Source organism: Pelophylax lessonae (assembly GCF_965119305.1).
Source record: "Pelophylax lessonae genome assembly, chromosome: 1".
Classification (NCBI taxonomy): domain Eukaryota; kingdom Metazoa; phylum Chordata; class Amphibia; order Anura; family Ranidae; genus Pelophylax; species Pelophylax lessonae.
In genome coordinates, this window is record NC_138768.1 from 318,034,276 (window position 1) to 318,058,568 (window position 24,293).

General features: G+C 43.2%; 1 protein-coding gene across 1 annotated transcript in view; it reads right to left on the reverse strand.

Annotated features, from left to right (window-relative positions):
* RPGRIP1 (RPGR interacting protein 1) overlaps positions 1 to 24,293 on the reverse strand; it is a gene marked incomplete at its 5' end in the record, with an annotated part of 129,530 nt that overhangs the window by 102,780 nt on the left and 2,457 nt on the right. The window contains one exon of the mRNA XM_082244559.1: positions 12 to 175. Coding sequence (XP_082100685.1) covers positions 12 to 175 — 164 coding nt within the window. The remainder of the gene's footprint in view (positions 1 to 11; positions 176 to 24,293) is intronic.

A 24,293-nucleotide genomic window follows, 5' to 3' on the forward strand; every position in this document is an offset into this window, starting at 1 on the left:
TCAACCCGCACCAGATGGACTTCTCGAAGGGCGCACTGCCGTAAGTGGTAGAAGAGGGATCAGCCACGTAGGCCGCCTCCCGCACACGAACCTCCTCCTCTCTTTCCCCCAGAGACCTCTCAGAGTCCCTACGCACTTCAGCAATGCGCAACCCATATTCCCCCCGTAGCCAGGCCTTGAAGGAGTCCCAAAGTACATGCGGGTCAGCCGTGTCCCCATTAGTGTGCCAAAATTGAGTAATCCCCTCCTGGACCCGCTCCTGCACCACCTCGTGCGCAGCCCAGTACCGGGAGAGCCTCCACAAACCTCCGCCCGAAGGGACCCCCCCGCAGCACCAGTCGCAGCGGAGCATGATCAGAGATCCCCCTGGCCAGGACAGATACCTCCGACACCCGGCGCAAGGCCGAGGGGGACGCAAACGCCAGGTCTATCCTGGACAGGGATCTATGAGATGCCGAGTGGCATGTGTAGTGTGTGCACAATTTAAATAAATGATGATAAAAGGATGTAGGGGCGCTGATAAATAGGGTGTCTCAAATTATATTCATAAATATTCCAACAGTACATATATAAATGTTTAAATCATATAAGGTGAAAACAATATATATTGGTGTGCAGTGACAAAGAAAATATTCTTGGTGTGCAGTGCTAAACCAGGCATAGATGTATCCTATACCAATGGGTAGCCTGATTTGTGAAGTAACATGCTAGAGTGAAAATAATTGAATCAATACATTACAATACGAAAAATAAATATATATATAAATAGCAAAAAAGAATAATATCTGTGAAGTGCCAGGTCCAATAGGCGGGGTTTCTATATCTAAAGTGCTGAAGTGATGGACTGAATTCCAGTACAAGTGAACTAATATACGCTAGTGATGCGTTTAGTAATATTCTATGCATATACAGTAAGTGACATATGCTGTGAATATATTTCACGGTGGATCAAGTGCAAGATATTACTCAAGCAATATATATTAGTCCATATAGTGATATTCCAGAAAAAGATTTTTATAATATCCAGGTGTTCCACCACGTGATCCTCACCAGAGGTAGACGGGTCACACAGACCCAACGGGCTTAGTAATATTTATCCATATGGATATGTGCGGATATGGCCACTCCTTCTCCTCTTTCCTTTGTGGGGTCTCTTGGATCACACACTTAGCAATTTCTTACACCTTGAGTCATCATAGGGGTTTTTACTCCATCACCTTTTTCTGCTCTAATGGGGGGTGTCTATGTCTCAGTAATAGAGGTATAGGAGACAGGAAGCCGAATATAGTGTAACACCTTTTATTTAACCACTTGCCGAGCGCCGCAAGTACATTTACTGCGGCGGTCAGCCCCTCCTGGGCAAAGTGACGTAGTACTACGTCGCTTGCCCAGGAGCCTGTAGGGGGTAAGCGCGCGCCCCCGGAGGCACGCTCCCGCCCCCGCTCATTCACGGAGGCCCCCGCTCATTCACATCGGAGCTGCCGGTCACTCGCGATCTCCCGCTGGAGAGGGAGAAAGGCAGGCGGCTAATGTAAACAAAGCCGCCTGTCATTCTCCCTGGTGTAACAGCAGAGATCATACGATCCTGCTATGTCTCTGTGTTTACATCAAAAGCCACACCCCTCTACAGTTAGAAGCACGCTCCTAGGGACACACTTAACCCCTTGATCTCTAGTAAAGTTAACCCCTTCCCTGCCAGTGTCATTTTTACAGTAACAGTGAATATGTATAGCACTGATTACTGTAGTAATGTCACTGGTACTCCCAAAAGTGTAAAAAATGTTAGTCAGGGGTCCAATCTGTCCGCCGCAATGTCGCAGTCCCGCAAAAAAAAAAATCGCAGATCGCAGCCATTACTAGTTAAAACAAAAAACAATAAAAATGACATAAATCTTTCCCTTAGTTAGTAAACACAATAACTTTTGATCAAAGCAATCAAAATACGCCCATTGCGATTTTTTTTTACCAAAAATATGTAGCAGAAAACAAATTGGCCTAAAATGTTAAAAAATTTTGATTTTTACATTTTTTGGGGGGGAATTTCATATAAAAAAATGTGAAAAATATTATTTTTTCAAAATTGACGCTCTTTTTTTGTTTATAGCGCAAAAAGTAAAAATCGCACAGGTGATCAAATACCACCAAAATAAAGCTCTGTTTGTGGGGAAAAAAAGGACGTCAATTTTATTTGGGTACAGCATCGCACAACCACGCAATTGTCCATTAAATTCACGCAGTGCCGAATCGCAAAATGGGTCCTGGTCTTTGAGCAGCCAAATCCTCCGGGGCTTAAGTGGTTAAATATTAAAAACAACAAGTTAAAAAATGGGTGCTTACATTTGTAGGTGCCCCTCCTGGCACAGATAAGAAAGCTCAATATCACACTGTGTAAGCCGAGGTGTCTGCTAACAGACAGGCTCGCTCTGCAGTGACTGGTAGCGTGGAAGCGGTCGGCATGCTGTTCCACCGTGCGTTCCACCATCGGCAGGATGTGACGTAATCGGTTTCATCAACTATGCATCATCAGAAAGTCTAAGCTCTTACAGGTCAATAGGAGTGATATACGGATGGTTGTGATCCCATTGGTTGAGAGATTATTCCTGACCCAATCATATGCCAATATGTTTTAACTATTTGTTTAACAAGACCGCAGGACGCGATTTAAAGGAATGTGAATAGCTCAAATTTAAATAGCCGAAAAAGTATAGAAGAGATGGCAAATAAAATCGCAACTTTTCATTTACAGTGCCTTGCGAAAGTATTCGGCCCCCTTGAACTTTGCGACCTTTTGCCACATTTCAGGCTTCAAACATAGAGATATAAAACTGTAATTTTTTTGTGAATAATCAACAACAAGTGGGACACAATCATGAAGTGGAACGAAATTTATTGGATATTTGAAACTTTTTTAACAAATAAAAAACTGAAAAATTGGGCGTGCAAAATTATTCAGCCCCCTTAAGTTAATACTTTGTAGCGCCACCTTTTGCTGTGATTACAGCTGTAAGTCACTTGGGGTATGTCTCTATCAGTTTTGCACATCGAGAAACTGAAATTTTTGCCCATTCCTCCACACAAAACAGCACAAGCTCAGTGAGGTTGGATGGAGAGCGTTTGTGAACAGCAGTTTTCAGTTCTTTCCACAGATTTTCGATTGGATTCAGGTCTGGACTTTGACTTGGCCATTCTAACACCTGGATATGTTTATTTGTGAACCATTCCATTGTAGATTTTGCTTTATGTTTTGGATCATTGTCTTGTTGGAAGACAAATCTCCATCCCAGTCTCAGGTCTTTTGCAGACTCCATCAGGTTTTCTTCCAGAATGGTCCTGTATTTGGCTCCATCCATCTTCCCATCAATTTTAACGATCTTCCCTGTCCCTGCTGAACAGTGGCAGAGCTAGACTTTTAAAACAGGAGTGGCAAAGGGGTGGCAAGGTATTATTTTGGGGGGTCAATATACAAAGTGTCATTTAGTGTTAGATTTGTCCACCGCAATGTCTCAGTCCCTCTAATAATCGCTGATCGCTGCCATTACTAGTACAAACAATTAAAAAATAAAAAGTTCCATAGTTTGCAGATGTAATAACTTTTTTGCAAACCAATCAAAATACACTTAGGATTTTTTACAAAAAATATGTGGCAGAATACATATTAGCCTAGATTTATGAAAAATTTTGATTTTTTTCATTGGGAATGTTTTATAGCAGAAAGTAAAAAGGATTTGTCGCTAATTTTATGTTTATAGCGCAAAATATAAAAACTGCAGAGGTGATCAAATTCCACCAAAAGAAATCTTTATTTGTGGGAAAAAAATACATCAGTTGTATTTGGGTACAGCGTCGCACAACCTCACAATTGTCAGTTAAAGCAATGCAGTGCCGTATCGCAGAAAATGGTCTGGTCATTAAGGGGGAGCTGAAGTAGTTAAAGGGTCAGTTTTTTCAGATAATTTTGCCCATTTAAGACTTTTTTCTGAGCGGTCAGGGGATGGTAAAAACAGACAACTCAAAGTCTAGATCACAACTGGAACCTCTCTACATGTTATTAGCCCCATAAAAATCTGCCACTCTGCTAAAAATAAAAAAAGCAGGATTTAGGAGAATTATTACAAATAATGTTGCCCCCTTTAATAAATCATTGTAATCCCACCCATATTCCTGTCCTTTTAAACAGGGTGACTGACAGTAAGCTGACACTAATGCTGCACTGGTGTTAGGGTACTTTCACCCTGGTAAAAGGGCAAGAATATGGCCCTGGGTGACATTACAATGACTTATTAAAGGAAACATTTTTGGTAAGGAGCATAGACTGTACAGGATTCAGGAACAGGCGCTTCTACTACTTGGGCAAACCGTCCCTCACCTCAGTCACTGCAGGCTGCCCAGGCCAGCAACTCCATTCAGAGCTGGTCCATCCCACACCAAGACAGGAAGACCGCAGGAATCAGACAGCACTTCCGATGCACCCATTGGCTGTGTACAGGGGCGTTGCTAGGTGAGAAAAAGACCAGGGGCTTCAGCCCGAAGGTAAATTTGATAAACCCTCCCACATTTCAAAGTAAGCCCCGCCCAAGCTCCACCCAATGTCCCTCAACCCTGCCCACTGCCGCACCATAAAATGTTATAAAATGTGACCACACGCATGTTAATCTGTCAACTTTCTAATCTCTACTTCTACTGGAACTTCTTCAGCCATTTTGGAAATAGCAGAGGTCCCAGAACATCCACAACACACAAGAGAAATTATTTCCCAGTAGTCTAGATTAAGCACTAACACCAAATCTTTCCAAAGTAGCTGTAACCAGAAAATGGTGAGTCAGCTCCTCTATGACTTCCTGGGAAAGTTGAACATCAAGGGCTTCAAGAAACCATGCACAAAGCAACATTTTAAGTGCAAAATGCAGCAACCCAGAGTAACCAATCAGCATTTACTTATCTAACATCACACTAACAAAATATGAATTCTAATTGGTTGTCACAGGGTTTAGGGTGCCTTTGTACAGTTTCAGTAAATTAAGTTAAAAGGCTAATATGGGCTAAGGTTTCAAAAATCAGCCCTCCGTCACTCACCCACAGCCTTCTGTGCAGTGGCGGATCCTATATCTGGCTTCCCCCCCCCCCCCAAACTTAAAAATGTACAAACACCCAAAAAAAATTGTAATGTTTTCAAGAATATTTATAGCAAACATTTCACAGCCCCCCATCTCTCTAATCACAGTGCCCCCTTTTGCACTCTCTGCCTTCCCTGCACAGTCCTACCTTTGGCATAAACAGATCGCTAATACTATTAATAATGTGTTTAAATTTGAGTAAGAGATTGGAGACATCCTACAGGAGATGGTCAGAGACGGCGGACATGATACAGGAGATGGTAAGAGACTGCGGACATGATACAAGAGATGGTCAGAGACTGCGGACACGATACAAGAGATGGTCAGAGACTGCAGACATGATACAAGAGATGGTCAGAGACTGCGGACATGATACAAGAGATGGTCAGAGACTGCGGACACGATACAAGAGATGGTCAGAGACTGCAGACATGATACAGGAGATGGTCAGAGACTGCAGACATGATACAGGAGATGGTAAGACACTGTGGACGTGATACAAGAAATGGTCAGAGACTGCGGACGTGATACAAGAAATAGTCAGAGACTGCGGACATGATACAAGAGATGGTCAAAGACTGCGGACATGATACAGGAGATGGTCAAAGACTGCGGACATGATACAGGAGATGGTCAGCATACAAGAGATGATCAGAGACCGCAGACATGATGCAAGAGATGGTCAAAGACTGCGGACATGATACAGGAGATGGTCTAGGTATATTGGGGACAGTGGCGGCTGGTGCTCAAAATTTTTAGTGGGGCGCAAACAGAAAAATGTAATAGGCATTGCTTTGCGGCAAAAAACGCTGTAAAAAATTGCGTGACTTTGAGGTCGCAAAAGTGAGAAAGGGGCCTTCAGTAATTAAGGTATAGTGTGCCCCCTTTCAATGCAGAGAGACCAGCGTGCCCCCTTTCAATGCACAGTGACCAGAGTGCCCCCTTTCAATGCACAGTGACCCGCGAGCCCCCTTTCAATGCACAGTGACCAGCGTGCCCCCTTTCAATGCAGTGACCAGTGTACATGCCCCCTTCAATGCAGTGACCAGCGTACATGCCCCCTTCAATGCAGTGACCAGCGTACATGCCCCCTTCAATGCAGAGATCAGCGTATATGCCCCCTTCAATGCAGAGGTCAGCATACATGCCCCCAATGCAGAGACCAGCATACATGCCCCCTTCAATGCAGAGACCAGCATACATGCTCCCTTCAATGCAGTGACCAGCGTACCATGCCCCCAATGCAGTGACCAGCATACATGCCCCCAATGCAGAGATCAGCGTGCGTGCCCCCTTACCTACCTGGAGCAGCAGCGGCGGCGGGCGGCTTCTTCTCAGTCCCGGTGACCGGCGGCGCATCTCCATGAGTCCTTCCAGCAGCAGCGGCGGCGGCGGGCGGCTTCTTCTGAGTCCCGGTGACCGGCGGCGCGTCTCCACGAGTCCTTCCTCTTCCACCTCCTCCCCGGCTAATGGCAAGGGGTTTGCCTTGCGGCCAATCAAGAAGCACGTATCGGACGCGCTTCCTGATTGGACAGGAGGAGGATCGGTATGACAATAGTGAATTTTAATTCGCTATTGTCACACAATGGGTGGGCTCGGGATGCACTGCTCTGCGCCCCGGGTCCACCCTTTGCATCGCCCTATTAGAGCCTCTGGCTCTAATCAGGTGATGCAAAAAAAAAATCCCATTGAACTCCATGCGTCCGGCGCCCCTGCATGCAGATTAGGGGGACGGACGCATGGATGGGGGGGCGGCGCCCCTGCGCCCTCTGTACACCGGCCGCCACTGTGGATGGATTCCAAGGATGCCCCTCCTATCCAGTCACACAGGGAGACTTGCTCAGGCACTCACCTTCTTCCCCCCCTCAGGCACTCACCTTCTTCCTCCCCCCCTCGGGCACTCACCTTCTTCCTCCTCCCTCCCCCCTCAGGCACTCACCTTCTTCCTCCCCCCTCCCTCGGGCACTCACCTTCTTCCTCCTCCCTCCCCCCTTCAGGCACTCATTTTCTTCCTCCTCCCTCCCCCCCTCAGGCACTCACCTTCTTCCTCCTCCCTCCCTCCCTCCCTCCCCCCCCTCGGGCACTCACCTTCTTCCTCCTCCCTCCTCCCCTCAGGCACTCACCTTCTTCCTCCTTCCTCCCCCCTCAGGCACTCACCTTCTTCCTCCTCCCTCCCCCCCCTCGGGCACTCACCTTCTTCCTCCTCCCCCCCCCTCGGGCACTCACCTTCTTCCTCCTCCCTCCCCCCCTCAGGCACTCACCTTCTTCCCCCTCCCTCCCTTCTCAGGCACTCACCTTCTTCCTCCTTCCACCCCCCTCAGGCACTCACCTTCTTCCTCCTCCCTCCCCCCCTCGGGCACTCACCTTCTTCCTCCTCCCTCCCCCCCCTCGGGCACTCACCTTCTTCCTCCTCCCTTCCCCCCCCTCGGGCACTCACCTTCTTCCTCCTCCCTCCCCCCCTGGGGCACTCACCTTCTTCCTCCTCCCTCCCCCCTCGGGCACTCACCTTCTTCCTCCTCCCTCCCCCCCCCTCGTGCACTCACATTATTTTTCCTCCACCCCCCCTCGGGCACTCACCTTCTTCCTCCTCCCTCCCCCCCCCTCAGGCACTCACCTTCTTCCTCCTCCCTCCTCCCCCCTCAGGCACTAACCTTCTTCCTCCTCCCTCCCCCCCTCAGGCACTCACATTTTTCTTCCTTAGGCTCTCATCTGAGCAGCGCTGCAGCCAGAAGAAGACGGAGGGGGGTGGAGGTGAAGCCAATGCTAGCCTAGGCGGCAAGGAGAGGAATTTGAAATCCTCCTCCGCTCTGAGAACCTCTTCTGCTGTCACATGACGAGAGGAGGAGGATTTCAAATTCCTCTCCTTGCCGCCTAGCATTGGCTCCGCCTCCACCCCCCTCCGTCTTCTTCTGGCTGCAGCGCTGCTCAGGCCAGCTGAGAGCCGAAGGAAGGAGGAGCATATTTGACACTCGAAGCCCCGTTCAGCCCCCCCTGCCGACACCACTGGCTGTGTAAGTAGCAGGAGGCGGCGCAGCGCGAGAATTGGGAGGACACAAAGTAAGATACAGGCGATTGTCCGGTCCTCCTGTCTACCTGCTCTCCATCCGCCTCCCTCCGCAGCTCCCGGCCGTACGCGATCCCCTGTGATTCCTCCACTGCCATGCACCCGCCCAGGATTGGGGTGGCAACAGGGGTGGCAAGGACTTCTTCTGGGGTGGCAATTGCCACCCCAGCTAACCCTCTGGCTCCGCCACTGCTGCTGAAGAATAGCAGGCCCAAACCTTGATGCTGCCACCACCATGTTTGACAGTGGGGATGGTGTGTTCAGGGTGATGAGCTGTGTTGCTTTTACGCCAAACATAACGTTTTGCATTGTTGCCAAAAAGTTCGATTTTGGTTTCATCTGACCAGAGCACCTTCTTCCACGTGTTTGGTGTGTCTCCCAGATGGCTTGTGGCAAACTTTAAACGACACTTTTTATGGATATCTTTAAGAAATGGCTTTCTTCTTGCCACTCTTCCATGAAGGCCAGATTTGTGCAGTATACGACTGATTGCTGTCCTATGGACAGAGTCTCCCACCTCAGCTGTAGATCTCTGCAGTTCATCCAGAGTGATCATGGGCATCTTGGCTGCATCTCTGATCAGTCTTCTCCTTGTATGACCTGAAAGTTTAGAGGGACGGTCAGGTCTTCGTAGATTTGCAGTGATCTGATACTCCTTCCGTTTCAATATTATCGCTTGCACAGTGCTCGTTGGGATGTTTAAAGCTTGGGAAATCTTTTTGTATCCAAATCTGGCTTTAAACTTCTCCACAACAGTATCTCGGACCTGCCTGGTGTGTTCCTTGTTCTTCATGATGCTCTCTGCGCTTTAAACGGACCTCTGAGACTATCACAGTGCAGATGCATTTATACGGAGACTTGATTACACACAGGTGGATTCTATTTATCATCATTAGTCATTTAGGTCAACATTGGATCATTCAGAGATCCTCACTGAACTTCTGGAGAGAGTTTGCTGCACTGAAAGTAAAGGGGCTGAATAATGTTGCACGCTCAATTTTTTAGTTTTTTATTTGTTAACAAAGTTTGAAATATCCAATAAATTTCCTTCCACTTCATGATTGTGTCCCACTTGTTGTTGATTCTTCCCAAAAAATTACAGTTTTATATCTTTATGTTTGAAGCCTGAAATATGTCAAAAGTCGCAAAGTTCAAGGGGGCCGAATACTTTCGCAAGGCACTGTATATATAAAAAGAAAACGGCTTACATGTAGAAAATTAAGCTTTCTTGTACACATAATTCCGCCTACTTAATATAGATAACAAGCTCTGCTATATGCGCTATTGCACACATACTCAATTCATCATGAAGCAAATTCATTGATATTGTAAAAGGTAACTGATTCTAAAAAACGTCAACCACCCGCCCGGCGCTAAAATATATATATAAATCAGTGTAAGGTATAAAGAAATAAATATATCTACTCAAATCATGAATAAATAGTAAATAAAATCATGTAGATAAAATCATGTAAAACATGTCACTCTGTGCATCCTTTTAATGCACTAGCTGCCACTGTAAACGTAAAACTTGCAAAATCAAATGTATAATAATAGCCCAATCTGTGCGTCTCAGTTCGTTATATCATACATTCAGCGGCGCTTCAGCACACACAATGTATGTGTGCAAGTATATTAGTCAGTTCCTGCAGTGCTTCAGAGCCTGCAATTGCAAACTAGTCCCAACTCCACAGGATGTGCAGTCACAGCCAGCAAAAAGATTTCTCCTCTGATGTTCAGCACCAGTGATTGTACACACAGTATCACTAATCCTTCACCACACCGACTGTGCACCCCTATGAAGTGGCCACTCACCAAATTGCCCTTGAAATATCGCCTTTATGCATAAGCTGCATGAGCCCTTGCTTCTAGTCGGTCTGTCGTCTCTTAGGCACGTCCAGATCCTATCCGTCCACCAGGGGTCACTATCAGGGTGTATATCTCCTCAGTGCAATTTGTAAGCAAACGACATGAAGCAAGAGAGTAGTGTAATACTGTTTCAACTTTATTAATTAAATAAAACTTCCCTCCCCTTCAGCGTATATGCTTACATTTCAATCACCCTTTGCACGCATATCATAAACACAGAGGCTTTGAAAGGTACCGCCGCTCGCCGACCGCGAGCTAGTCCCTGCTGTGGATTACAGCGCTCCTGCGGCTAACAGACGAGATCCAGAACAACAGCGGTATCCTCCCTTCGTCTCCTCAGCAGCGTACGTGCATCCTGACCGGTTTCGTCTGGTAGACTTCAACAGAGGACTAACGTGCGCTGCTGCAATCAAGATTAATGTATGCAGCCGGAGGACCTCCCTCCCATCATGATTGGTTTTATTTAATTAATAAAGTTGAAACAGTATTACACTACTCTCTTGCTTCATGTCGTTTGCTTACAAATTGCACTGAGGAGATATACAGCCTGATAGTGACCCCTGGTGGACGGATAGGATCTGGACGTGCCTAAGAGACGACAGACCGACCAGAAGCAAGGGCTCATGCAGCTTATGCATAAAGGCGATATTTCAAGGGCAATTTGGTGAGTGGCCACTTCATAGGGGTGCACAGTCGGTGTGGTGAAGGATTAGTGATACTGTGTGTACAATCACTGGTGCTGAACATCAGAGGAGAAATCTTTTTGCTGGCTGTGACTGCACATCCCGTGGAGTTGGGACTAGTTTGCAATTGCAGGCTCTGAAGCACTGCAGGAACTGACTAATATACTTGCACACATACATTGTGTGTGCTGAAGCGCCGCTGAATGTATGATATAACGAACTGAGATGCACAGATTGGGCTATTATTATACATTTGATTTTGCAAATTCATTGATAGATATACATAATATTTAAAAATGAAATAAAATAAAATGTTTCTGAAAACAATCGCGTGCATTGTAAAACCGTATGAATAATAATCATAATAAAATAATTTAATTTAATTAATTTAAAATAATTTAGAGTGGGACATCTAGAAAGTTTATGGCAAGTGGCACCATCTAGAGGTATTTTATATTATAACATGTGAGATAAAACTGTATTTGAAGAAAGCACTAATATATTTGTAAAATCTCTGTGTATCCTCTACTTGTTAAAAAAGATATATTTAATTTTTTTAACAAGTAGAGGATACACAGAGATTTTACAAATATATTAGTGCTTTCTTCAAATACAATGCACATGATTGTTTTCAGAAACATTTTATTTTATTTCATTTTTAAATTTTATGTATATGTATCAAGGAATTTGCTTCATGATGAATTGAGTATGTGTGCAATAGCGCATATAGCAAAGCTTGTTATCTATATTAAGTAGGCGGTTTAGACATGAATGGCTGTGTGTTGAGTTATTTTGAGGGGACAGCAAATTTACACTGTTATACAAGCTGTACACTCACTACTTTACATTGTAGCAAAGTGTCATTTCTTCAGTGTCACATGAAAAGATATAATAATATATTTACAAAAATGTGAGGGTGTACTCACTTTTGTGAGGTACTGTAAGTATAGTTAGTGTTTGACAGAACTTCCACTTCCACATCAGCGGATCGCTGATGCCATCCAAGTGTCCTGCACACTGTCAGTGTGAGCTGTCTGCCCATACATCGTACACCATACGGGCAGGCAGTTTCACACTGACAGGAAGAATCAATGAACTACTACAGCGCTCAACAGCTCCGCTGTAGTTCATTGAGAACTACAAGCCGACAGCCGCAAAGGGATCTGTGAATTAATGATGCGTGTGTGTGGGCAGAGCCCCGCACGGCTGCGCTCTCTTTGAATTGTGGCAGCGAGATGCCAGATTTTGCACTCTCCAGTTTTAGTAAATCAACCCTACTGCATATCATAGATCATTTACATTTTTAAATTTATATAAACATGATCTCCCACATCCTCTTTGCAGCCACTTCCTTTCTACATGTGCTCGAATTGATGGTTGCATGATGATGCTCAGGGTTGGTTTCCTGATGGTGACATTAGACCATGCATGCAAAGTGAAAACAGTCGCTTGTTGCTTCCATTGAAAGCCCGTTTGACATTGGGACAATGCAGAGAACAATTTGGAGACAGGGACAGAGCAGTGTTAGCCTATAACAGGAAGTGACTTCACAAGGACCTTCATGGCGGGATCACCAGGTATGATTTTAATGTAAGTTGCAGAATAAAATACTGTTTATTAAAATGACTTTTGAAATGACATTGATATATTGATAAGTTAAAAAAACATACATACAGGAGTACATACATTTAGGCAACCTCATTTTTTACATATCCTGCATACCTCCAAGACATAAATAGTGGTGAGCACTGCTTGTTAGATCATACTATTCATAAGCAGCATGTGTTACATAATACCGTATTACCTCCAAGAATTTAGGCAACTTGTTGTAAGGCTTTTTAGTTTGTTGCCGTTCATATAAAGCGCAGATCAGGCAGTGCAAATCAAATCCCAGTCTGTTTAAAAACGATAGCCAGGATGGAGATGTCATTTTTTTTCTTAAAAACAGGGGGAAAAAAATCACTGCTCTGGCCACATGAAATTTTTAAAAACTTTTTTTTTTTTTTTTTTTTCTCTGCATTGGTACATATTCCCCCATTTCTGTAATGTTCTAACAAAAAAAACAAAATATTCTAGCAAAAAAAAATAAATAATGATTTTTAGTATGTATGTATGTGAGAAATGTCATAATTAGCCAGCAAGTGGTTAAAGTGTAAAGCATAATAAAATATAATTGCAGTCTGTCCCCCTTTGTAACATTGTTTTATTACTTGTTGATTCTGCCAGTAGACTATTTTCTTTTCTACTTCCTTTAACTGTGTGATAACACTTTTTTCTTCTGCATTAAAATTGGACAGGGTAGATAGACATTTAGTCTAAAGTCTAGTATATCACACGGGCCAAATGTCGGCCGGCATCGGCTGGTTCAATAGAACATTCGGCCTGTGTGTATGGCAGCCGGCCCAACAGAAGCTGACTGTTTGGCCGGCCTCTGTCGACGGCTTATTACCGAAACAGATCTGCCGACCAGCTCCCGATCAATACTCTCATTCAAGGACTAAGAGCGCTAACTCGAGTGTTCTGGCAGGGGGGGGGGGGGGGGGTGTGGGTCAGAACACAATAGCATGGGAGATTACTATACTAACATCTAACATCGGATTGTTAGTACAGCAGCTTTTACCTGAGCTGTCAGTTTTTTTCGTTCAACCTGCTAGATTGAACAAAAAAAAGAACTAGCGGTGTGAACTATGCTTAACATGAATTTTAAGTAAGAGACAAACAAATTAAAGCTTAATTCCAGCAAACATATTTTAATCAGTTAAACCTTCCTTTTGGAAAAAAAGTATTAGGCCATGTACATAAAAGCTGAGTTTATAGCTTCTCCACCAGGGTTACATGTTCTTTCCCAATCCTGAAACATCCACTATTGCTGTCCTGATTTCCTGGCAGGATCAACAGGTAATTAAACTTATAGAGGAGCTGAGAAATAAAAACTCCTGGTACTGACTGATTGCATCATGTACAGTAAGGGCTGCTATTAGAAATCAAGGGGCCCCGTACAGCCTACCTGGCAGCCCCCCCCCCCTCCAAATTTATCAAGACAATATTTTCACAAAATGTACACTAAAATCATTATTAGCGGACACAAACATAACAGAGTACCTGTGTGAATTAGCCCTTTTTAAATTGTTTTTTACAATTTTTTTTTAAATGTATAACTTTTTTTCTTTTAAATGTAAAAAATTAACAATTCTTTTTTTTTTTATTACATTTTTTTAAAATTATTTGTAACAATGTTTAATTATAATTTTTTCTTAAATTTGTTATTTTTTTACAGGACAGGGAAGCCTGCAGCACTGCGGGAGGGGGGCAGCACAGTGAAAGGGGGGCACACGGGAAGGGGGGGGTCAGAAGCAGGCAGTACAGGGAGGGGGATCGTGACGGAGAAGCAATTACAGGAATGATGCCCTGTGTCTCTCCCTGCAGCAGCTGAAAGCCAATTTTCCCCCTCCTGCCAGCTTCCAGCTGCTGCAGGAAGAGACACAGGCACAGGGCATCATTCCTGTAATTGCATCTGAAACTGGCTTTCAGCTGCTGCAGAGAGCGGCACAGGGCTTCCTTCTGTACTTGCCCCTCCGCCCGACTGTACCAATTCCCCATGCTGTTGGGGCCCCCCTGTGTGCCCGGGCCCCCTACAGGAGGACTGGTGCCCCCCCCCCCCTATCACTGGCCCTGTGTACAGTATGTCACTTCTATTTTTGCCTAAAGTTTTACTTAAAGTGTTGCTAAACCCAGGATCCTGCACTCACTATATCTGGGCTCCCACTGTACACAGAACATGGAAATGCAATTAGTTAAGTAAATATAAACTGCTAAATACCATTTCTCATCAGCAGTATATAGCAGTCTTGTGACTTGTATCAGATTCTAGTAAAGCTTGTAGGAGGAATTTTCATTCTCCCCCATCCTGTGCTAACCACATGCACTCTACAAAAAAACTCTCTAGCAATACATACCAAACTGAGCATGTGCAGTCCATCCCATGACTCTGTAAATATGAGGATTTTCTTGGAGACAGTGAAAGAGGGGGAGGATCAGAGGGACCGGATTAAACAGCCTTTATACACAATGCAAAGGATTAACCCCTTAGGTTCCAGAGTGGGTATAACAAGCATGCTTTACTGCATATACAGACTGATTTTACTGTTGTGGGTTTAGTAACACTTTAATATCTAGCATGCTTTTTTAAGGATTTACCTTCACAACCAGCACTGGATAATTAAATTCACTACATTTTTTATTAGAGCATTGTGTAGATGGATAGAGTGTGCATTGCTGCAGAATTTCGTGCAGTGGCTGGTTTGTATCCATAACAGTGAAAGGACAGTCACTGTATACTTATTATGGAAGTTTTTGCTTTCAAAAAAGTTCTCTCCTAACAAGATAGTAGTAGTAAAAATGAAAATCCTCTATATTTCCCAAAGTACTGTACATGTATATTAGTAAACTCCTAGCTAATGCACCAAATTCATAACTTTTGTTAGGTGCAGTACAATTAGCATATGGACCAGTCGAAAGTACCCACTACTCATTTATACATATCCAAGCTATTGTTGGTGTAGAAACGTTTGTTGTATTTGTATCTTGTGCACAGTAATACCAAACCGAAGTGAAATCTTTACCGATATAAATATATTGGCTGCCATTACTGAGCTTTCCTTTTAAAAATGCTAGTTGCTTGTCATTCTTATCCTTCGTCTTCCATTCTTATATTATAGGTCAGAAGCCTTGACATTTAGAGGCTTGCTTTTAGCATACTTGCTCAGCCAGTGACTTGCAATTTAAGCCTGAGACAGCCATGCACTTTGCATTTTAGTAGGGGATTAGCCAATCACAACCTCTGTATTTCCCTCAGTTTTTCTAAATAACGGTTTTCTGTAAAGTATAACTGAAGGCAATTTTTAAAAAAAGTTTTGGCTAGAGTGGAGAGAGATTAGAACACCTATTAGGATTTTGTTGCTGTCTGTGCACCCTCTCTATTTGTCCTGTTTACCATTATTACTGAGAGTGAACGTGCAAGAAAATCCAAAATTTAGGTGTAGCAGGTTTTCCAGGCATTGGGCCTGATGTGGGTCTGCCATTGTTACCGGTGACACCTTCAGCCCATTTAAGCTGAATACCCAAGTGTAAGATTGGAGACAATGACCATTCCGGCATCTTTGGTTTGTTTTGTTTATTTGATAATGGGGATGGGAGAAGGGAATGAGTGAGATACTCCTCTGGCTCAACTAGGTACAACTGCGACACTTTGCAGAAAAAACGCCTGTTAGCGCTGTCTAGACGTCAGCTGAATGCCGACCAACGCTTGCTGGCGCTTAAGAAATACTGACTTGCTGAACTGTGCTTGAACTTGACTTTTGACACTCTGATTAGCTCAAAAAGTCCTGGACCATACTAAGAGTTGACTCTTGACACTCTGGTTAGCTCAAAGGTCCTGTAAACAGCTCTCCCCAGCCCTTCACTGACTGGGGAAGCTCTTTGTGACTGCTTGCGCTTGCTGCACCTCTCAACACTGTAGACTGCACGCTGTACACTTTAACTCTTCTGGGCCCAACCGCTGGCGCCCCCTTTACACTTCAGAGGGGGTGCCTAGTGAGAGGACCCTGAAGTTTAGAGGGGGAGTGGTCCCCTCTGCTAGGCAGCTCCCCAGTGAGCAGTTTACAGTACTCACAAACTGGGAAATGCTTTCCTGAAACTGGACCCACTCTGCTCTGGTGGTTCTCGGCACACCGGATCCTGTCTGCAGCTCAGCTCACTCCGTCCCCTCAGGCAAGCCACCTGGGACACACGATCCTGCTGAAAGGAGGAGAGACAGCCATACTCTCCCTCCTGGGACTCTGCTTCCCACCAAAGATGCTGCGTCATGCGCTCCCTCAAATTTATACCCTCTCCCAGAATCCTGTGTGGCAGAATCTGCCTTTCTGGGGTAGATACAGGCCTGAGTGTGCCATTGGCTGGGTTTCCTTCACTGCCCAATGAGAACCCTTCTCATGGAGCCAGTGGGAAGACCCCCCACTCTCAACAGCTACACCTGGGAGACATGACAGCCCAGCTGAAAATCATGGCCCTGCTGTTAGGCAGCTAAGGCCCACTATACTTTGCCTAGCACCTACCTTGTAGGGTGCTAAATAGGGGTGTTACCAAAACAGGAAGAGATGGGAATAGAATAGAGGGGAAATCTTTCAATGTAGATACTACAACCAGGGATTCTGTCACTTCCCCTTTACTTCCTATTGTGGCTATGGGGGTTATTTACTAAAGCTAGAGAGGGCAAAATTAGTCACAATTCTGCAGGGAAACCAATCAGCTTCTAACTTCAGCTTGTTTAATTAGGCTTTAACAATAAAACCTGAAAGCTGATTGGTTTCTCTGCAGAATTGTTATTAATCTTGCCCTGTCTAGGTTTAGTAAATAAACCCCAATAGGACATAAAGTGAAGGGAAATTACCTTAATGGGACACAGATGGCAAAAAACTGTTAGGAACTATAACCCTCCCTTTGTCTTCAGTTGTACTTGAAATGCATGAAAACATACTTGCTAAATTGCAGCTCTTAATGTTATAATCTGATCTATTGCAGACTTTAATTTGATTTCATATTTTTTACAGGTGCTTTTATTTAAGATGGCTATGAGTGTAATTTATAGCCCCAACATCTCCTTACAAGACACCTCCTATGGAAATGCATCTTCATGCAACACTACTTCAGCAGAATATGCAATTCTTCTCTCCTGTATCTACATTGGGAATACATTGTTGGGACTAATACTCAGTGTTATGGTTCTGTGGGCAATATGGCCAGAGGTCAGAAGATTACTGGGCTTGCCTTTCTATGCGGTCAATCTTCTGGGTGCTGCAATATTAGAATGTCTGGTTCTACCATTTGGAGTCACTTATCTTTTGAACATCTTTACAGTTGGCTCATTCTTCTGCCATGTTCTTGGTCTTATCCCCAAGATTGTACAAAGAACTGCTGCGGTATTTCTTGTTTGGATGTTTCTTGTGCGGTATATGGCTGTGAAGCAACCTCTGAAATATAAAACACTTTCTTCCATTTGGGTATGTGGATCAGTCAGCTTTACCCTATGGTCCATAGTGACAGCCATTTCAGTTACTGAACAGGTGATGACCGATAACAATAGAAGGAAATGCTTTCCGGATTTCAGATTAGCAGCAGAATGGGCTGTTGTTGACTTAATGCTCTCATTTATATTTCTTTTTTTACCATTGAGCTTGATTTGCCTCCTTGGCCACTTCATCTACCATGCCTTGAAGAACTCTCCCTCGGTTCCCAAAGAGCAACAAGAAAGGATCAGAAAGATTCTCTATCTAGCTCCATTTATTTTTGGGGTTCTGTTTTGTCCAATGCATATAGTTAAGGTATATCAGAGTATTCTTTTACTTTTAGGCCATTCCATATGTGAGGTCACTCTAAAGGTTTTTTTTCCTTATCAGTTTACGTTTGCTCTTAATAGCTGTGGTGTGGCAATCGTCCCTCTTTTTTATGCCTTCAGCTCTAGTCCAGTAAACAGGAAACTTAGAGGGCTTATGAAAGACAGACACAAAGGGTGAATGCACAAAGATCTCAATAACTTGGACTCATTTACCAATTTCTTCAAAGTGGGAGCTCTGATCAACATGATCAAGGTTCAGGTTAGTCGGCTAAAGTGGTTGTAAACTTCTGAAACAAAAAATTAATAAAGCATATCCTTCTATAGTTTGTACTTAAGATAAGATTGCTGCGCTATGATCATAATATACTAAAATGTTCACATAAAACACTTAAATAAAAGGGGTTGCACCCCATAAATGAAAAGCAGCTGACACAAAAAGACAAGAAAACAATATCTTCCAGTAGCAATGTAGGAGATGGTGTCGCGCTAATCAAGATAAGCAAATGCAGCTGACAACATGAGTCCCAAGTGCAAATATAGAGTCCACATAAATCCAAAAAAAGGAGGGGTGCAAATAGGAAAGTCCACCACCAAGCAGAGTCACTGAATACTCTTACCAGCTCCTTAGACCCTACAGGGTCATAAAACGCCCAAAGTGCTGATATATCTATGACAGGCAGGATCCAGTGGCATCTGAACGCCTCCTCCTAGTACGGACCAGAATAGACTCCCAAAGACTCCTCTCGGGCGGCTTAGGCCTCCTCTCCGGCCTGGGTGTTCCCGGTGACGGCGAGGCCCGGCAGGGCAGGCCGCTGTAGGCACCGGAGCAGGTTATGGGAGGGATCCCAGAGTGCGGGGCGGCCCAGCGGGGAGGGAAGGAAAAGCCTTTTACTTATTTACAAAATTTTAAAACAGAAACAAAGAAAAAATTTTTTTTTTCAAAATTTTCAGGACTTTTTTCATTTGTTTAGAAAAAAATAAAAAACTCAGTGGTGATTAAATGCCACCAAAAGAAAGCTCTATTTGTCTCAAAAAAATTATAAAAATGTTGTTTGGGTACAGCGTTGCATGACCGTGCAATTGTCATTCAAAGTGCAACAGCGCTGAAAGCTGAAAATTGGCCTGGGCAGGAAGGGGGTGAAAGTGCCCAGTATAGAAGTGGTTAAAGTATCACGCATTATAGACATTTGCACACATTGATAGATATTGGCTATCTGTCAGATATTATCTCCAGTATAGCAGTAGGCTACATTTGCTGTAGTGACGAGGGGTACACTATAAGACCAATGCATGTGCACAGTCTCTATTGATAAAACATGGAGGCAAAGAAGGCTTGAAAAAAGTGATTGCAAGAGGCACTTAACAATGACAGTTATTTTATTTAAATACAAATATGACTTTATATTACGAGTTTACACTATGTCTTAAAGCAAAATAAAGGTTACTAATCCTTGTATGTGCTGGCTGCATGAATTTTTTTTTCAGACTTTTTCCTCTTACGGGCCAGTTTGCGTGCATTGCGTTAGGGCAGCCAATTTATTTGAATGGGCTGTCTAATGTGCTAAAATGCACCAAAAAAGTTACGTGCACTATTTTTATCAAAACAGCACACCACAACAGGAGGTAGTGTGTTAATTAACATAACTGTGTGTTGTGATGTGCTGCACATATGTGCATCGGGAAAGGTACATTGGGCAGCATACCAAAACGCATAAAGTGTGTTGCAGTAAAGCACGTGTTACTGCAACAAAGAAGTGTAACTAAGCCCTTATTTTCAGCTGCTGATCCTGCCAGTAACAGACTTCCTGTCCTAGGTGAAAATGGTCAATTGCTTCTCTTTATCTATTGATATTCTAATTAAAGGATAAGTTCAACTTTGGGGAAAAAAATAAAAAAAACACATTTTTGAAAAAAAAAAAAAATGCATTTATTATTTTTCTGCCCATGCAAAGCATTGCAGCCACGATCAGTGAATTGTTAGTGCAATGTTAGGTGAATACAGACACATTCTCCAGCTTTTTGCCTGTAAATTTTTATGGACTTTATGTTTGAAAGCTGGGAAAAGTGCCCTTGCAGTTTATTAAGAGCTGTTTGCCATGGTGCCAGATGAGACTTGTAGTTTCTTCATTCACAGATTGCTGTGAATAAATGACATAGCTGTCCAAATGCCATTGGAACAATGTTTGCACATGGCTAGTCTTCTAATATGATTGGAAAATAGATACAATTGGGCAATGTAAATAATCTGACATGCAGTGTGCACAGTTTTAACTATTGCCATTGTTTCAAAGGAGCTTTTGTGTAAGGGGTCTCTCACACACGGGCGGTGTGCCCGACAGAGTCCGTTCTGCTCAGCGGGGGATCGATCCGCCAATCCTCGCTAAGCAGGCGGATGACAGCTTCATCTCCGCTCTGTGTGCAGAGACGGAGCTGTGAGATCCCCGCTGTCCTCTATGGGGAGATCGGATGCGAACCGACCGCCTGTCCGTTCTCATCCGATCCGATCCTCCAGATGGATGGAAAATAGGGTTTCCATCCGTCTGGATTTCACGGACAGGATCAGAATCGGATAGCAGCGGGAGTCAGCGGAAATGTCTCCGCTGACACCCGCTGCCCCATAGGGATGCATGGAGCATCCGATCAGGTCCGCCTGAAAAACTGACAGGCGCATCGGATCGGTTCGCCAGTGTGAAAGGGGCCTAATACTGGACCCAGGCTCCGAGCTATGTCAATAAGAATAAATTATAGCTTAAAGTATAACTAAAGGCAAAACTTTTTGTTTAATTTTGGTTAGAGTGAAGATGGATTAGAACGCCTGTCAGTTTTTATTGCTGTCTGTGTCTTCGTTAAGGAGATTCACCCTCTTTATTTGTCCTGTTTACCATTATTATTGAAAGTAAAAGAAAATACTACATTTTGGGTTGTCCCCAGAAAAGTAATAGAGGGGAAATCTTCCAATAGGGACACTGATTATGGTGGCCTGGGGGTCCCCAAAATATTCCCTATGATATTATAGTGCTGTCTAGTGTTTGGAGTTAGGAAATGTTCCCCTCAAAGAAACTGATGTAAGAAGATGATAGAAGCAGAGAGGGTTGCCCCCCATGTGGGGATGGCTAACAAACTTTCTAAATAAAAAGGCAGCAGCACAAACTGGAAAGGGAACTTCAACATAGGATGACACTATATTTACAAGACACGAGAACCAGATCAAGATACAGCTTTCCTTTGAATGCTTAATGCCTGAAGTCCTGTTTAAGGAGCAAATTGTGGACCGGCATTAACACATGCTAAGTGACTTTTAGGCTGGCGATAGACAGTGCAAATTTCTTTCCTGCAGCCACGGGTTGGAGCGGAAACCAGTAAACTCAATTAGGTGTAGCTAATTACCTTCTCAATGGCACACAAACCCATTTGAATTTCAACTGTGATAAGCTGTGGTTATTTTAATTAGCTCAGCATGAAAAGAGCTTTCCTGGAGCAATTCAGTCCCTGGTAGTGCAACTGAAGCAAACATTCAACTATGGGTGACAAGGCACTGTCAAAAGATCTCCAACATAAAATTGTGGACTAGCACAAGTTAGGAGATGGATACAAAAAAATTTCAAGGCTTTATCAATGCCTAGAAGCACAGTGAAGTCTATTATTAAGAAGTGGAAGGTATTTCGTACAACACAAATCCTCCCTGGATCAGGACGTTGCTCCAAACTGGATGAAAGAGCCAGGAGGAAACTAATCAGAGAGGCTACCAAGAGGCCTACAGCAACTCTAAAGCAGTTGCAGGAATTTATAACAAAGAGTGGTCATTGTGTGCATGTGACAACAATATCACAAATTCTCCACATATGTGGCTAGTATGGCTACCAAGAGGCCTACAGCAACTCTAAAGCAGTTGCAGGAATTTATAACAAAGAGTGGTCATTGTGTGCATGTGACAACAATATCACAAATTCTCCACATATGTGGCTAGTATGGCTACCAAGAGGCCTACAGCAACTCTAAAGCAGTTGCAGGAATTTATAACAAAGAGTGGTCATTGTGTGCATGTGACAACAATATCACAAATTCTCCACATATGTGGCTTGTATGGGAGGCTTGCAAGAAAAAAGCCACTCCTCAAGAAAGGCCCCATGCAGTCACGACTGAGCTTTGCCAAAACGCACCTTGAAGATTCTGAGGCCACATGGAAAAAGATGTTATGGTCAGATGGGACTAAAATGGAATTATTTGGCCTCAACATCAAACGAAATGTCTGGCGGAAATCAAATACAGCTTACCATCCAAACAACACCATTGCTACAGTAAAGCATGGAGGTGGTAATATCCTGTTATGGGAGTGTATCATTGCAGCACGGACTGGAGGACTTGTCAGGATAGAATAAAAATGGATGGGGCAAAATACCATTAAATTCTTGAGGAAAAACTACTGCCCTCTGCCAGAAAGTTGTCAATGGGAAGAAGAAGGTTTAACTTCCAACATGACAATGACCCAAAGCACAGAGCAAAAATGACCACACAGTGGATGAAGGAGATAAAGGTGAATGTCCTTGCATGGCCTAGTCAGAGTCCAAACTTAAACCCCATTATAAAATCTGTTGAATGACTTGAAGACTGCAGTCCACAAACACCATCAAATGTAACTGAACTTGAGCAGTTCTGTAAAGAAGAGTGAGCAAATATTGCAAAGTCTAGATGACCAAAGTTAGTAGAGACATATCCCAACAGACTAAAGGCTGTAATTATAGCAAAAGGTGGTTCAACAAAATACTGACACAAGATAGTAATTCTTTTTCCAACCCAGTGATTCTGTTTTGATTTTTTTGCTGACATATTGGTGTTATATTTTTTATTTGGATGTTATAAATTGCAATGAGTAAATACAACTGGATAAAACAAAATATGTGTCTGTCTTAATTTCAGGCTGTCAATCAACAAAATGTGATTATTATAAAGGCTTTATATAGGGTTTTTAGTTTTCTTGCTTTACCACAAAGTAGCTGAAAAGATACAAGCAAAACACCTCCCCATTACTTAGAACCTCTATAACATGGCCCATTTATAAGTTAAAGTGATTGTACATGATCACCTTGTAAAACAGCCCATTCAGTTTAAAATAGAAAAGCAAAGCAAAACACTTTTTGTATAGATATAAAAAATACATTATAAATACCTTTTTTCCCTTTTTTTTATTTTATAAGTGATCACCTTCTCTCTGTTCTCAGCTGCATATGAGCTGGGGGAGGGGAAGCAACGGCACCCTAATCTTCTTCTCAGTGATATAAAATGTTTGTTGGATGTGTGTGGGGGGAGGGTTCACCTGGAAATGTATGTCATTGGAGGGTATGATCCCTATTTCAAATATGTAGCAAAAATGTAGGCTTCTTCAAGACCAAGAGATAGGAGGTCCTGAAGAAGTTTCTCGGGAATTCCGCAAAAAGCATCAACCTTATTTCTCTATCTCGACCAAAGTCATGCATGTTTGCAGTAGACGATGATTGTTGGTATTCAATACGCAAGCAGCTATACAAAATATGTGTTTTTTTATATAAACCCGATTCCAAAAAAGTTGGGACACTGTACAAATTGTGAATAAAAACAGAAAGCAATGATGTGGAAGTTTAAAATTTCAATATTTTATTCAGAATACAACAGAGATGACATATCAAATGTTTTTTTTTTTTTTTTTTTTTTCCCAATAAAGTGCTTTATTGAAGTTAATTGAAAATACAATGAAAACAGTTATTGGTTTAACAAGTAAAGCGCAGTGTAACAATAATGAGATACATCTAGTAGTCATTTAACATACATCAGGCAAACAAATGTGCAACCAATTAGACTTAGATGTAAATCAGCGAAAACAAATTCCAAACAAGGGGGTATGGACCAGTGTCCACACCAAGGGCCTGCGGCCCATAGAAAAGTGAATAGAAAAAGAAAGAAAGGAAAGAAATAAAGTAGGAAATATAGAGGGGGGAGGCAGGGGGGGGGGAGGGGGTGTAGGTCACATAAAAAGAAAAAATAAATAAAATTTAGGAAAATGGTCTCAAGACATATTAGTCATACCTGACTGACTAGAGCTTGGCCGATTACCGGGTGATAAATTTAGTGTAATTGGAGGACAAAGTGAACATAGTCCAAGGTCTCCAAAGTTCGTGAAAGGTTAAGCTGTTTTC